At 32.2% G+C, this 15837-nt stretch overlaps 2 protein-coding genes across 2 annotated transcripts; both read left to right on the forward strand.

Annotated features, from left to right (window-relative positions):
• Positions 1–6009: 6009 nt before the first annotated feature.
• GLRG_06506 (uncharacterized protein) lies at positions 6010–6312 on the forward strand (the record flags this gene model as incomplete). The annotated part of the gene is made up of 1 exon (XM_008097191.1): positions 6010–6312. The coding sequence occupies one exon, from the start codon at positions 6010–6012 to the stop codon at positions 6310–6312; it is 303 nt and encodes a 100-aa protein (XP_008095382.1).
• Positions 6313–6384: 72 nt separating this feature from the next.
• GLRG_06507 (uncharacterized protein) lies at positions 6385–6797 on the forward strand (the record flags this gene model as incomplete). Its single annotated transcript, XM_008097192.1, has 2 exons — positions 6385–6511; positions 6562–6797. 2 exons carry the CDS (start codon positions 6385–6387, stop codon positions 6795–6797), a joined length of 363 nt encoding a protein of 120 aa, XP_008095383.1.
• Positions 6798–15837: the final 9040 nt, after the last annotated feature.

Here is a 15837-nt window from a genome sequence, read left to right on the forward strand (position 1 = left end):
TTAATAAATTAATTAATAGGCTATTAGCTATTAATTTAGGTATTTACTTATTAATTATTTTACTATTAGTAATTATTTAGCTATTAGCTATTAGATTAATTTATTTAGAGCTATTAGTTCTTATTTTATAATTAATTAATTTAGAGCTATTAGTTTCTATTTTACTACCCCTTATATTAATATTTATAAAGGCTATAAAAAAGGCGCTTAGTAGTAATAGTAGTAAAGTAGGGAGAAGTATAAACTTTACCTACTTATATAGATATTCTAGTGCGTTACCTAGTTACTAAGCGCCTAGTAAAGTAATATTAGCGTGCTTAATTACTTTATCTATTTCCTTATTAGCTTCTTTATATAAAGGGGATTAACTACTAGCTGCTATTAGCTAGTTAATTTATTATTAAATTACTATAAGGTTAGCTTTATAAAGCTTATTTAATAATCTATTTATTAATCTATTAAAGAGTTATTTTTTATTAAATACTATATTATATATAATAAAGACCTTATTTTACACTAAATACTAGATATAATATAAATTACTAGATATATATCTAATAAGAAATCTAATCTATATATAGGTAGTAAGCTTTTACTAGTAGTTTTAAGATAGTTATATATTTACTATTAGTATGTATACTTAGTATCTATAGGCTTATAAATATAAAAGATCTAGCTTTACTATTAGTAAAGGCTTAGCGTACTTATTAAGTATAAAATATAAGTAAAATATTTAATATAGTAATTTCTACTCCTAAGCTACTAATAGTATTTAATTATAAAAATAAGTAGCTATAGTTATAATTTTAGGCTATAGGACTTTAGGTAATTTTATATTAATATATATATATTATATCTTAAGTTTAATAATTATAGTAATTTACTTAGCGCCTCTATTTTAAGCCTAAGTATTTACTACTAATAGCTTAATAAAGATCTTATAATTAAAAAGCGTATTTATAAGTTACCTAAGGCGTAGGATTTCTTAGTTAGCCTTAATAACTTTTAGTGTAATTAAATATTTAGTTCTTAGTATTATAAAGAAGCCTCTTATTATTAATTTAATAGTATCTTAGTAGTAGCTATATAAGTAGAAATCTTATATAAAGCTAGTTACTTAATTTAATATTATTATTACTAAGTAGTATCTTATATAGCCTTATTTAAGATTATAAAAGTCTAGTACTAGGTAATTACCTAGCGCTATATTTATAATTAACTTATAAGGCTAGTAGTAAATCTACCTCCTTATTTTACTAAGACTATATAATCTATAGTCTTATATTATTATAGCGTTAACTTAGGTTAAACGTACTTTATAAGTAGTATTTATAATCCTTTATAGAGCCTTAGCACCTAAGTAGCTAAGACGCTTATACTATATTATTATATTACTATAAAGTAGTTATTACTACGTTAGCGTTATATATTTATTTATTCTTTATAGGGTTAGTAGTAAATTATTAGTAAAATATATAGTAAAAGCGCTTTTACTTTCTTAGCTATTACTATATTACTTATAATATTTAAGCACTTATTAGTTACTTTATTCCTTAATATAGCTTATAAGGCTATAGTCTGTATGCCTTAGGTAATTATTACCTAGGCTTATATCTTACTATATACCTTATTAGCGTAGCCTTATAAAAGAAATAAGTAATATAGTAAATACGCTATAATATATTATATTATATATATAGAGCTTAGTTAGTAAGCTATTAGCGCCTTTTAGAATAATCTTTATAGTACTATATCTTTTAATTATAACTTAGGTAGTACTAGCCTAAATATAGTTACTAATTAGGGCTACTACTTATATAATAAACTATAATATATAGTTAAATATATAGTTAGTAGTGCCTAAATTAAGTAAGGCTAAATTACCTAGCTTATAGCCTTATAAAGTAGTATAAAAGGCTACCTTTATATAGTATTTACTATATAGTTAATATAACTTAGCCTTAATTCTTTATACTTATTTAGTAAGGTTAGAATTACTTACTATATACTTATTAATTTATTACTAACGTTATATATTTACTTATTAATTATTAGGCCTTTATAACTTATTTATAAAGTAATAAAGTTATAATAAATAGGGATTAAAGTATATAAAGTACTTTACCTTTTTACTTTTATTACTATTACTTCTAGTTAGGCTAAATACACTATAGCCTACTTAGCTATAATATAGTAATTTATTAGTAAGGGCTTTAACCCTCTCTAGTGCTATCTTATAAAGAGACTACTAGTTAAGATTATTCTAGTTACTTATTATTTTACTAGTTACTATATATAAATCTAGCTAAGAGCTAAGTAAACTACTTTATAAAGTAGTAATAAGGTTATTAAACTAGTTTAATAGCTATTAGTAGTTAAGTAAATTAACTTATACTAATTTACTATAAGCTCTATTCTATTTATTAAGCTATATAGTAAGATCTTTTTTAGTAGTTAAGGCCTTTTACTAGGCTTTTACTAACACTTTACTATATTTATTATAAGTGTACTTTATATACTCTTTTTTAGTTATTCTTACTACTATACTAAGCTTATTAAGCTATTTAGCTAGTAATTTATTAGATTTATAATATTTTTCTTAAAGATCTATAGATATAGTAGATTTAACTATATTAGCTATATTTTTAATATCTTTTTACTAAGTAGTATAACTATATACTTCCTTATAATAGAAGCTTATTTAGTTATTTAAGTATATAAGATTATATAGCTTAAAATTATCTAGTGTTATTATATATTTAGTTTTATATATAAGCCTATTAGGTATAGCTATAATAGCTTTACTTCTTACTATATATAGCTATATAGTTACTTACTAAGATATTTTAGTAATTACTATAGCTATAGTAACCTTTTAGTAAGTAGTAAGCTTATTCTTAGTTAAGGCGTATAGATATTACGTTATAAGCAGCTTTATTAGTTTCTTTAGATATATCTTAAGGATTAATTAGTCTACTGCTATAACCTTTAGGTTAATATACTCCTAGAGATTATAACGCTTTACTTTTACTTAGATAGTATTAAGCTATATAAACTAATTACTATATAATTATAAGATAGTTACCTTATTATTATAGTTCTTATTAATTATTATAATAGTATTTAATTAATAAATAAGTATATTAGTTATTATAAATATATATATTAGACTATTAATTATTAAATAGTAAGGATTATAATAGTTACTTAATTAACTTTATTATATATTCTATATCTATAGTAAATTACTATAGAAATAAGGAAAAACCCCTATTTCTTAGTTAGGAAATCCCTAGCTAATCCTAGTAATATTATTAGTAAAGTTACTATTAGAAGTGGGGCTAATTTACTGCCTATTCCCTAATAATTTGCTATAGGGCAACTGTGCATTCGCCGGCTAATTCACGTGTAATTCCGCCACATTTAACATAAGCAGGTATCTAAAGTGGCCCTTCCAAAAAGGCAAGTTAGCTCTTTACAGGCCTAGTTAGATAATATATAGTCACATAAGAGGAAAAAGGTCTAACTATCTCCTAACAGCACCTTTACTACTATAGAGGATATAATCTAGGCCCGAAGTCCGGATACTGGCAATATAGATAGTCCAGATGAATCCGGGGCATCCAAATTACCTAGCGAGGCCGAAAGTTACATATAGGTGGGCGGCAGAGAAGGTAAAATAAGTGGTGATAGTGGTGGTGATAATGGTGGTGAAAATGGTGTAAATGTGGGGGTGGTGCAAATGGGGGGTATTTGAGTTATCTGGTACCCACACGATAACTTCTTGCTTATGTACACTACTATCCTATATTGCTACTTCTAGATCCCTGTTTCTGCCAGCATACTATACCTGTCACAGCGGCCGCGATACTCCTTGCCGTTAGCCCGATAATTAGCTTTATCCGGATATAACCAGTGGATACAGTACTTCCCTCTGTAGATGGAGCCTGAGCCAACTATACGTGCGAGAAATAATGCGAATGGACAACGGATCTGCATCTCTTCCGGTGGCGGATTGGTTCGGAAGGGGAAAGCATGCGACTGATTGGCAAGCTGGCTGCAGCTATGATGACAATTATTGATGTCGTGTTGAACCCGTCAAGATGCGGCATTTGCTCCGCCGCCGAGGCCTACATCTCTGGCCAGTCAGAGCATAAGGAGCCCCTTGACATCAGTAGTCAGCCGCAGGATTTAGTAAAATGAGGGATGAAGAATGAGGAAATCCCTTCTTGCTTCTTGTAGCATTCAAGGTAGGCCAGGAGGGGAAGGCGTCCGTCAAATACTATCATCTCCACCTATCTACGTGCCGCACTGCTACGCGGACGCTCATGAGCTTACGAGTTCTGTTTGGGGATCCTGAACAGTGTTCGTGCTTACGCGGAACAGACGGGGGGCGGGTCGGGGCCTGTCAGCACCACCAACAGCATAAGCTTGCGATGCAGACGCTTGGGACTTGCGTATGGCATTTGTCGAACCAAGTGCCTTTCTTGGCTGATAAACACAGAGATATATTCAAGGTAACATTGTGATAAACAAGGAGAAATAAGCATCTGAAGAGCATATAAGGTAGCGTTGTTACAGACGAGCCCGGACAGGTTCCTCGAAGAGAGCCCCGTGACAAGAAACCTTGACGACGACAAAATGAAAGACGGGGCAGATCATCGTCAATATAGGTAATCGTACTGGCTCTAGGATTGGATGGAGAAGGAGCATGGCTTCTTCGCTAATCTCTCAGATGAATGCCGCGCTAGAGAACAGCAACAGCAACACCAGCACTAAGAAACATCAACACAAGGCCTGCAACAAGTGTCGGCACCGCAAAATCAAGTCTGACGGCTGAACGCCGTTCTGCAAACAGTGTGCGAGTAGAAGAGCTGCGTGGGGGTGCACATAATACTCCGATTCAGCGGCCAGTGGATGACCAAAACGCTATAAGCATCTACTACCGTCCAGCATCCACCATACATCACCTAGCAACAAGCCACCAATACCTATCCTCATGGGGTGCACTCTTTTGGAACTGACCAATAAGCAGCCTCCATCACCGCCGGGCCGGCCGAGATCTGTCCGCCTTTAGGGCGGGACAGCTCCGCACCCACCTTCCCGTCGGGCGACGATGCCCCGATGGCCTTTGATGCGGCCCTGGACTCGTCACTACTCAAAGTCAAAGACTAACACAGCCACCATCAAGTCGCCAACCCCTCTACTATCCCCTTTGACCAGCTACTGTAGGACGACAACAGCATGGACGATCTGTCTCAAGTTATGTGAGCCAGGGCCTCTCAATGGCCGGCCCGCCTGAGAAGTGAGGAGCTACAGAGGATATTCTGGGACACCGGCTGGCCGGCATCTGACTAAGTGTCGGCTATGAGCCCGCCCGCAGAAGTCTCACTCTCTGTGCCTCGGTTCTGCGGGGGCTTATTTTCCAGCCCCTCGGTTACAACACGACCTGCAAAGGCGCAGCGCCTAGCAAGATGAGGAACTCAACATCTTGAGTCGATCTAGGCAGGATTCAGTTCCGTTATTTCGTAGAATACAGACGGAAGACTAGATGGCGGCACCGCCCGACGTTAAAGGATGGGCTCCCAAGGTGATATCATAAATGATGCATGGATCTCTTACTATTCCCCCAGAAACACCGAACCGATCTATGGTCCGATGGCCATTATTCGTGTTCCCAAGTTCAAGCGGTCTCAAAATGGTTTAGGCCACTCGTCAACAACACAATTAGAAACATGATTGTCTAATTATACCATCATAAAAGCTAGGGAAGTACATACCTAAATGCCTATTCACATAGACAATCATATATAAAGAAGAAGAGGGGAGATCGTTAGAGAATTTATCATCTAATATTAAGCTATCACACTTTTCAAGAAGCACGCAAGAATATCTTTTCAGCTTCAAGACTGAAATTGAGGGCAATTTAATGTCACTCCGCCCCATCTGATTGTAATACCTAAACCAAATTCCATTAACCATCACACAAAACCGGCACAGCACTCAAGTATGTCTCGCTTCCTCTGGCGTGCGATCGTCGCCGCGCTGCCGGCCTTTAATGTCTCAAGCGACCCGACGACATGCAAGGTTCTCAACATGCAGTTCCCCAGGCGCGTCATCTCCCCCAACAACGCGGCATTATACGCCTCAACCCAATCGTCGTATTATAGCGGCCAAGAGCGTACCATGAAGCTCAACTGCATATTCATGCCCACCACAACCGCCAAAGTCAGCAAGTTAGTCAAGGCCATGATCCCACGACAGGCCCAGGACGCCCTTTTCGCCATCCGCAGCGGTAGCCACACCCTCTAGCCCCATTTTCTATGTATACCCAGGGCCTTCCAAATTGATTGGTCGTTCCAGAACCCACCTGCCAATGTCTACATGGAGCTCTTCAAGATCCAGGAACACTGTATTAGCGCCGTCGCCAATGTGGAGGGTATCTTCATGGAATTCCTGACGCAGCCGCAGTCCGTGGCCAACAGGACCAACCTATTTGGCCTCGAGGCGGGTAAGTCCGACTACGCCATAATGCTCTTGACGGTCGTATACGACAATAAGGCCGACGACGAGAAGGTCCGCGTGACCGTCCTCAAAGTGTCCGTGTTCGAAGAGGCCTTCTGCGCCGCCGCGGGTACCCCATTGACGTCGTCTACATCAACTACGTCGATAGTTCACAGGGTGTATACAAGAGCTGGGGTACTGAGATTGTTGCTAAGATGCAGGCTGTAAGCAAGAAGTATGACTCAGAGGAATTTTTTCAGAGGAGGGTTCCTGGTGGCTTCAAGGTATTTTAAGCTAGGCTATAGGCTTCTACTTAACATATCAGTGACCTGCGGGAGGTCTGAGGTCATGTGGGTAGGGGGGGTATCAGTGGTTGAATTCAGACTTTCTGCATGTCACTGTAGGCTATACAGTCACATGTAAAAAGTCTGGACGCACCCTACAATATATCAGCGGGCCCAGACTTTTTACACATGATTGTTAAGGTTCTACCTAGAACCAATATCCTGTATAATTACAATCTACCTAGGGTTATATGTTAGGCTGGCTGCTATAAAAACCTAACTGCAACCCTTACCTTTTCCTGCTGCAACCCCAGTATTTTCGCCCTCTCCTCACGGAGGAGGTTCTAGCAGAGCATCCTGGGCACTAAAACCCCCAGGTACTAGTAATAAGTTACAAGTGATACTATGTTATAACCTGTCTAGTATAACAGGACTAGGGGCGTCGCAACCGGCCATGCGCACCCGAATTGCCAGCTTGCTCCGCCATGAGGAGTCCAAGTAAACATCAGGCAAAGATTGGATGAACGCTTTGACTTCCGGGTGGGCTGATTGAGGCATAGCGGGACAAAGGCGACGATGTGTGAGAGTGAGAGAGAAAGGGAGCTGTGGCTGAAGGGGCCTTCTCGAAGCTTCTAGCGGGGCTGATGCAGTGTGATTGTTTCTGTATGGCGCGGCATAAATAAAGGGCTCAGGTAGCCTCTAATATGAACCAGTGGCGACGCTATCAACTGGCTGCCTAGCTTCCGTTCCTTAGGCGACAAAACAGACGAAGGCATAGCATCAATTCAACGTTGTCAATCAGTGTTCCCTACCCTAGGCGCTTAGTCACTTAATCTGTCAAGCCACAATAGGTGGGGCAAGGATATACACTTTCTCCCTCGACAAGCGGCTAAGGGTACAAGCAACTCGGCTCAACCACGGGACACCGACACACACCGTCGCAGCCATCTTTTGACGCTTGTTACTGAGGTCTCACATTCTAATTCTCTCGAGTCATTCCACAAAGCAAAGGGCTTATGTGGGAGCACAAGAGCAACGAAGTGAGGCAAATAGTGTTATTGCCAATCTGTAGTGGTGTGTGGTGGTGAGGAGGAAAATCCTCCTCTTGAGGCTATGGGCAGAGGCTGGATGAAGGTGAGGGGCCCAGGAGGTCATGTAACCTCCTAGCACACAGGCCCCCTTATAATACTCCCCCTTAGGCTCTGCTAACTTAATAAATATTATATATAGGGGCAAAATAACAGCCTAATCTTAAATCCTTTAAATCTAAGGAGTTTTTAAAGTATTTAATAACTTTAGTAATACGCTAGTAATTATCTTATTAGTCTAGTAATAATTAATTTATATACTAAAGTTTATATAATATTAATCTACTAATATATATCCTTTATAATAGCCTATATAGCTTTTTAATCTAACCTATTTACTATACTTAGTAACTATATAAAGTCTTTATGTTTAGTTAGTGCTAGTAGTTTAGTAAGACTATTAGTAGCTATCTTAGTGCCCTTAATAAGTTAGAAGGTAATATTTTTTTAGGTATAGACCTCTTATATTATTTATTTATATTAGATATTAATACTTTAGGTATATACCTTATTAAGGGGATTTATAATATTAACTATTATATTAGTACTATTAGTAAAAAAAATAGTTAGTATATTTATTAGTTAGCTAAGGAGCTACTTAGTATAGTAGTAAATCTACTTTATAGTAATAGTAGTAGGTATAAAGTTAATAAACTTTACTTTTATAAAGCTTAAAGTAATAAAGGTCTACTTCTTTAACTTCTAGGTAATTAGTAATTCTATAAAGTAGATAATATAACTACCTATAGAAACCTATAATAAGTAATTATTAGTAAAAAAAGTATTTACTATTATATAAAGGCTAACGTTAGTAAAGGGGTTAAGTCTACTAAATAAGATACTATAATAGGTAGTACCTTTAAGATAGTAAAAAAGATACTTAATAGTAGCTAAATAGGTAGATAATAGGCTAGTATTAGCCTAAGAGAGCTTACTAACTATAAAAGTAATATCTAGGTATATACTAGTAGCTAACTAGTTAAGGTAGCTAGTCTACTTAATATAGGTTTATTAGTTAGGTTTAGAACACTTATTTTTTACCTATATAGTAAATAACTTATAGTTAGTAGGTAATAAAGTCTGAATAGGTTAAAGATTACTATATCTAAAGTAATAAAGTATACTATTAGTATACTTATATTAGTTAATAAAGATCTTACTAGTAGTAAAGCGCTAGATCTAGAAGCTAAGAAACTAAGAAGCCTTACTAAGGTCCTTTAATAAGCAGACCTTAGTAAGTATATTATGTACCTTTTTAGTAGTCTCCTTATTAGTAGTAGCTACTATATTATTATTAATATATATTAAGGCGTAGGTATTAAGCTCCTTATTAATAAAGAGATAAATTTCTCCTTTAACTAGGTAGAAGCTAATTTTCTTTATTTTACTTTTAATAAGTATAAACTACTATAGTAGTGCCTTATAAAGGCTATAAAGAGCCTTATAAAGTAACTACACCTTATTATTATTAATAGCGTAACTAGTAGGTTAATAAACGTAAATATAAGTACTATTAAGTATAAGGGCAGTAAGAAAGGCAGTATTAAAGTTATGTATTTTATATACTAGTCTATATAAGGTAATAATAGTAAAAAAAAGGTATATAGTAGTAGTAGTAGCTATAGTAGTAGTAGTAGCTATAGTAGTATATACCTCTTATAAAGACTATTTACCTTACTTATAGTTACTATAGACTACCTATTAGGCCTTATATCTAATAATCTTATTTTTTATATTAGTTTTAATATTAAATACCTACTTACTAAAAAGAATCTTTATATTAAAAGGAGGATTAATAAGGGTATAGACCTCCTTATTAGTAAATTATTAGATCTTAGTATTATAAGCCTACTTCTAGTGTTACTAGTATAGGCCTTCTTTAGCCTTCTTAATAGTAAATAAAATATTATATCTAAGTAGTAGTATATATAATAAGGTAGTAGTAGTAAGTATACTAATAAAGTAATAATAGGTGTTATTATAAACCTAAATATCTATAGTAAGATAAGCCTTTTTATTATACTTTTAGATACTAGTAGTATTATAGTAGTAGCCTAGTAGCTTTATAGTGCTAGTATAGCGTAGTTAGCCCCCTTTAGTAACTAAAGTAGTAGCAGCCTTAGTAATAAGGTCTAGCTAATCTTTCTCTATAATAAAGGCTAGAAAGTTAGCCTCTTGTTACTTTATATTATAAAACTTATCTTTAGTAGTATCTATATTATTAGTCTGTTAAGTAAGGTATATAGTAAAAATAGGTTACTATTAATAATCCTCTAGAGGAGAAGTTATATAGTAGCTATTATTAATACACTTACTATTTAACTTACTACTATTAGATTAATTAATTTACTAGTTATAAGACTTTTTAGTAATAGGTTAATATAAGTTAGAGATATAGGCTAGATACTAGGTTATTAAATTAGGCTTATTAAATAGTATATTATAGTTAGTATTTACTAAGATAGCGACTTTATTAATAGGGTAAAGAATAGTCTTTTTAGGCTATTTATAAAAATAAATATTATAATAGTAAATAACTTACTTCTTACTTAGGATATAAACGTAGTAAATATAGCTATATAAAGAGCTATATCTAATAAGGTAACCCTTTATTATATATAGCTCTATCTTTATAGAACATAAGGGGCACTTACTACCCTTTTTATATATATATACTATATAGCTAAAGGTATAAAGGTATTTAATATAAGGTAGCTTATAATTAGTAATAAGGTTAAGCTTATAGGTAATAATCTTATAGGGGCTTATTTTACCTTTAGTAGATTAGGGCAAAAGGTTAAGGATTTACACTATAGTGTTAAGGGCATAATCCTAAAGCTTCTTTAGTAGGCTGTTATTAATTAGTAATATATAGGCAGCCTCTATAAATATATAACTAGCTTACTTAATTAATCTATTTATTAATAAGGTATATATAATTATAAGGTTAAGCCTTATACCTATAAAGTAAGGATTATAAAACACCTTCTTTAGCTTAGACGTATTATTAGAAACCTAGCTCTTAATAGTAAGGCTAGTTATATTAGTAAAAGTAGTATTAAAATTCTTAATAGTATTAAGTATAACCTTATAGTAATAAGCTTATAAGATTTAAAGCTAATAATAGCTACTATAATAGTTAAGAAAATAAAAAGTATATCTTATACTAGTTTTTAATAGTAGTTTAACCTTAATAAGGTTAAGATAAATCTCTTTACTTACTAAGGTAAGAGGTAGTAAATTATTATAGCTAATAAGCTCTATAGATTTAGCTAAGTAGTAGGCTTTATAGTAAAAAGTATTAATCTTAGCCTAAGTAAATTATATACCTACTTAATAGTAGGCCTTAATAACTTATAATAAATAGGTATAAATAAGTTAATAGTGTATTATCTTAAGGGTTAGTTAGTACTTACCTCTAACTACTAATAAAGTAAGGGTAGTTACTATAAGTATAGTTAGCCTATCTATAACATAAAGTATATAGATATTAGAAATCTATTTAATAGTAGCTAATTAGGCCTTAGATTTAGTGTTAATAATTATTAGAAGTAAGAATATCTCTAAGTATTCTTATACTTCTTTATCTTATATTTCCTCTATTATAGAGGTTATATATATATAAGATATATATATTTATAATCTACTTACTTAGTAGATTAATATATATATTGATTACGTAAGCATGTCTGATTACGTAATCAACCGAAGATTAGAGAAGGTACTAGAATGTCTAAGATCTCTCTAGATCCTACCTTCTACCTCTGTTGTTCCTATAAGGTTATTGTTTTAAGTTAGGGTTATTTACTTAAGGTTATTATGTTACGTAACTAAGGGTTAATTTATAAGCAGCTTACGTAAGTATAGAATATTCTAGTAAGCTGTATAGGTCTATATAAGGGCTAGAATTCTTCCTGTTTCTAGTTTCCTTTCCTTCTCTCTCTAAGCAAGCAAATAGTTAATAATCTAACTACTATACTCTCTTTTAACTATATATCCTTATATCCTCTATTTATCTACCCTAGGTATAAGCATTTATATCTCCCTTTTATCCTATATTCTTGCTTCTATAGGATATATCTTTATATAAGAGATATACTCTCTTATATTCTCCTAAGCTAGAATTCTCTATCTAAGAGACTAGCTTACCTGTTATGCTAACAGGTTATAAGCCCAGGTAATATACCTAGGGTATCTTTACTATAAGAGTTATATATACTCTTAAGTAGCCTATTTATTTATCTATTTATAAAAGTAGATCCCTTGTACTATCTTTTCTTTATAAGAATATTAAGGTAGAAAGAGTAAGCCCTTAGTATCTCTTATAACTAAGAGAAGTATTAAATATCTACTATAGATAAAGGCAGTATAAGTCCTACTATAGGCAGCATAAGGTCCTTTATCTAAGAGGTAGCATAAGTCTTAATAGTAGCTATAAAATCCTCTAGCTGCCTATATATCTTATATATATAAAGATATATATATTTATAAAGAGGCAGAAAGAGTAAGACCTCTATAGGTTATTAGAATACCTATTTAAATCTAGTAAAATACTAGAAAAAATAGCAGATATTATTAAGGCTACTACAGGCTGTTTATTGCCTCTAGAACAACGTCTCCAGGGTACAAAGAATTAGAATTCCTAGATTACTTCTATTTATCTCTTTTTTAAGCTATTAAAGCTTAATACTTATTTTAAAGAAGAGATAAGATATAAGGATATCTCTAAAAAACAAAAAACATAAGCCTTGTTAATTATAAGGCAGAATCTTTAAAAAGATCTCTTATCTTTAGTATTTAATTTAAAGGATCCTAAGGATACTTTAAATATACTAAAATCATCCTACAAGGGAACAGGCCCTGTTCTAAGGTAATAATTATACTTAGAATTTTACGCTATTAAACTAGAGAATTATAATACTTTAAATAAGTTTATTAGCTCTTTTAAAGGTTATATCTCTAAGTTAAATAACGTAGGGGCTAAAATAGAAGATATAGACTAAAAAACGGTCTTTATAGCTGCTTTAAGTGGCTATTTTCCTGTCTAGGCAGAAAGACAGAGAAGTGCTTTAAGAACTAAAGAGCCTCCTTCTTTAGAAGCCCTTATTAACGATATATTAGACGAAAACTGGCGTAAAAATAATACGCCTATATCTAATAATTATAGTAGAAATAATAACCTTTTTAATAAGGGTAACTCTACTAAAGATTATAAGAATCCCTTTAATAAGGATAAGAAACCTTATAAGTAGGGAAATAAAGGGTATAAAAGACCTAAAGAAAAGGTCAACAACCCAGATTTAAACCTACAGCCTTTTAAAGGCAAAGAAAGGGCAACTTTCACTATAAACTATTAAGCCAACCAGCCTCTAGAAGAGGACAACCAAGAAGACAAATATTACACTTATAAGGCCTATTATAACTATTTAAATTAAAAAAACAAATAGTTATATAATACAGGTTTAATAGTCTATATATTAAATAATAAGGACTTTTACCTAGACCTATTAACTAAGGAAAATATTCCTATAGTTAATACAGAAGCAAGACCTGTTAAACCTAAAGGAATAGGAACTGTTTTACTTCCTATTTACTTTAAAAGGGAAATTAACTATATAAGGTTAAAGAATACCCTATATATACTAGAATTTCCTATATCTATATTTTCAGGCCTTCTACACTATAAAGAAAGTAGATTCCTTATTAACTAGAATCTTTATAATAGTAATAGAGAACCTTTTGCTAATATTAATATAGCAAGAAGAGGTTTCTATTTAAATATTACTTATCCTCCTAAAAATAATCTTCTATATAATATAGATATAGAAGAAGAAAAGGGCCCTTCTTTATCTCTAGAAAATACTAAAGAAAATATATCTTCTAATATAGAAGATAATACCTCTATAAATCAAGAAAAAGAAGAGGTATTTACTATAACAGAAGAATAGCATCAAAAATTAGGTTATCCTTCTTATCCTTACTTAGTTAAAACAGCTAAGTTAACTAAGGGAATTCCTTTAGAAAAATTAAAGGAAGAGGATTTATACTGTCCTCACTGTATAAGCTCTAAGTTAACTAGGCAACAGCCTAAAATTAACTATAATAGAGCTACTTTTCCCTTAGAAAGAGTATGTATAGATACTCTTAAAATTACCCCTATATCTATTAATAGAAATAACTACGCTATTCTATTCATAGATAATTATTCTAGCCTTAGAGATATTAAATTCTCTAAAACTAAAGAAGATATAATTAATATCTTAAAAAATAAGCTAGAATATTATAAAAATCAGGGGTATAATTATCCTAAACGCCTACGCCTAGATAACAGCACTAAATTTAATATAGGGGAATTATTACCTTATATTAAAGAAAGAGGGATTATTTTAGAACCCTCTACTCCCTATACGCTAGAGCAAAACGGAATAGCAGAAAGAATAAATAGAGCTATTCTAGATAAATCTAGGACTATTATAGCAGCAAATAACTTACCTAAGTTTCTATGGGATATTATTCTTAAAGAAACTACTAAGTTATTAAATTATACTGCTATAAGAAGACTAGAAAAGACCCCTATAGAGGCTTTTCTAGATTATTTTTATCCTAATAAGGATAATAAACCAGATTTATCTAAATTAAAGAAAATAGGCTCTAAGGTCTTAGTCTATAGACCTAAAGAAAGGCGTATCTAATTAGATAAATTAAATACCTATACAGAAGAAGGTATTTATTTATCTATAGAAGGGAATAATATATATACTATATATATTCCTTCTAGGCCTTATAGGTCCTCTATAGTAAGGACCTCACATATTAAATTTATAGAAAGTACTATAAGAGAGGGAGAAAAAACTACTATTCCTTCTAGTACTTCTATAAATAAGGAAATTATTCCTTCTTCTAATATAGAGGTTAGATTACCTTCTATATCTAAAGAAGAAAAGGACAAATATAAGGCCTATAATAATACTATAGAATATAACTATAGTATTAAACCTCTAGAGCCTACTACTTTAAAACAAGCTCTAGAAGGACCTAAAAAAGACCTCTAGTTAGAAGCTATATATAAAGAATTAGCTACTATTATCCAAAGAGGCACTTTAAAAGCAGTAGAACCTAATAAAGCATATAAGTCTTCTAGGGTACCTTTAACTGCTAAATAGGTCTTTAAGAAAAAATTTAATATTAACGGTAATATTAATAAATATAAGGCCTGATTATATGTTAGAGGTTTCTAGCAAAAATATAGGCTGGATTACTTTCAAACCTTTACTGCAGGTAGTAACCCTACTACTTATAGGGTACTATTAGCTATAGCAGCAGCCTTAGATTAGGAAATCTAACAAATTGATATTGTTAGAGCCTTTCTATATGGGGATTTAGAAGAAGAGGTATATATAGACCCTTCTAATATCCCTTTATCTGATTTCTTTAATAAATACCTTAATTTAAATACTATAAATTAGGAAAATAATAAGAATTAGATATTATTACTTTTAAAGGCTTTATATGGCCTTAAACAAGCTCCTAGGCAGTAGCAGTTAAAGATTAAATCTATATTAAAAGATATAGGTTTTATATCTTTAAAATCTAACGAAGCCACCTATTATAACCAGGATAAAAATAATCCTTGTTATATTATTACCTATGTTAATGATTTTCTTATACTTAATAAAGATATTAAGTATATAGAAAATATAAAGGGTAAAATCTCTAAATATATAGAGATTTAAGACCTAGGTGAAGTTTCTAAATTTCTAGGGCTTTATATAACAAGAGATAGATCTAGAAGATCTATAACTATCTCTTAAGCCTATTATATTTAACAACTTCTAGAAAGATTTAATCTACTAGAAGCAAAAGGAAATAATATACCTATATCTCTAGGTATATTAAGTAGCCCTCTAGGTAACGAATTAGAAGGTTATACTCCTTCTAAGGACCTATTAAAGGAATATCAA

Source organism: Colletotrichum graminicola (genome assembly GCF_000149035.1).
Source record: "Colletotrichum graminicola M1.001 genomic scaffold supercont1.25, whole genome shotgun sequence".
In the NCBI taxonomy this organism is placed as follows: domain Eukaryota; kingdom Fungi; phylum Ascomycota; class Sordariomycetes; order Glomerellales; family Glomerellaceae; genus Colletotrichum; species Colletotrichum graminicola.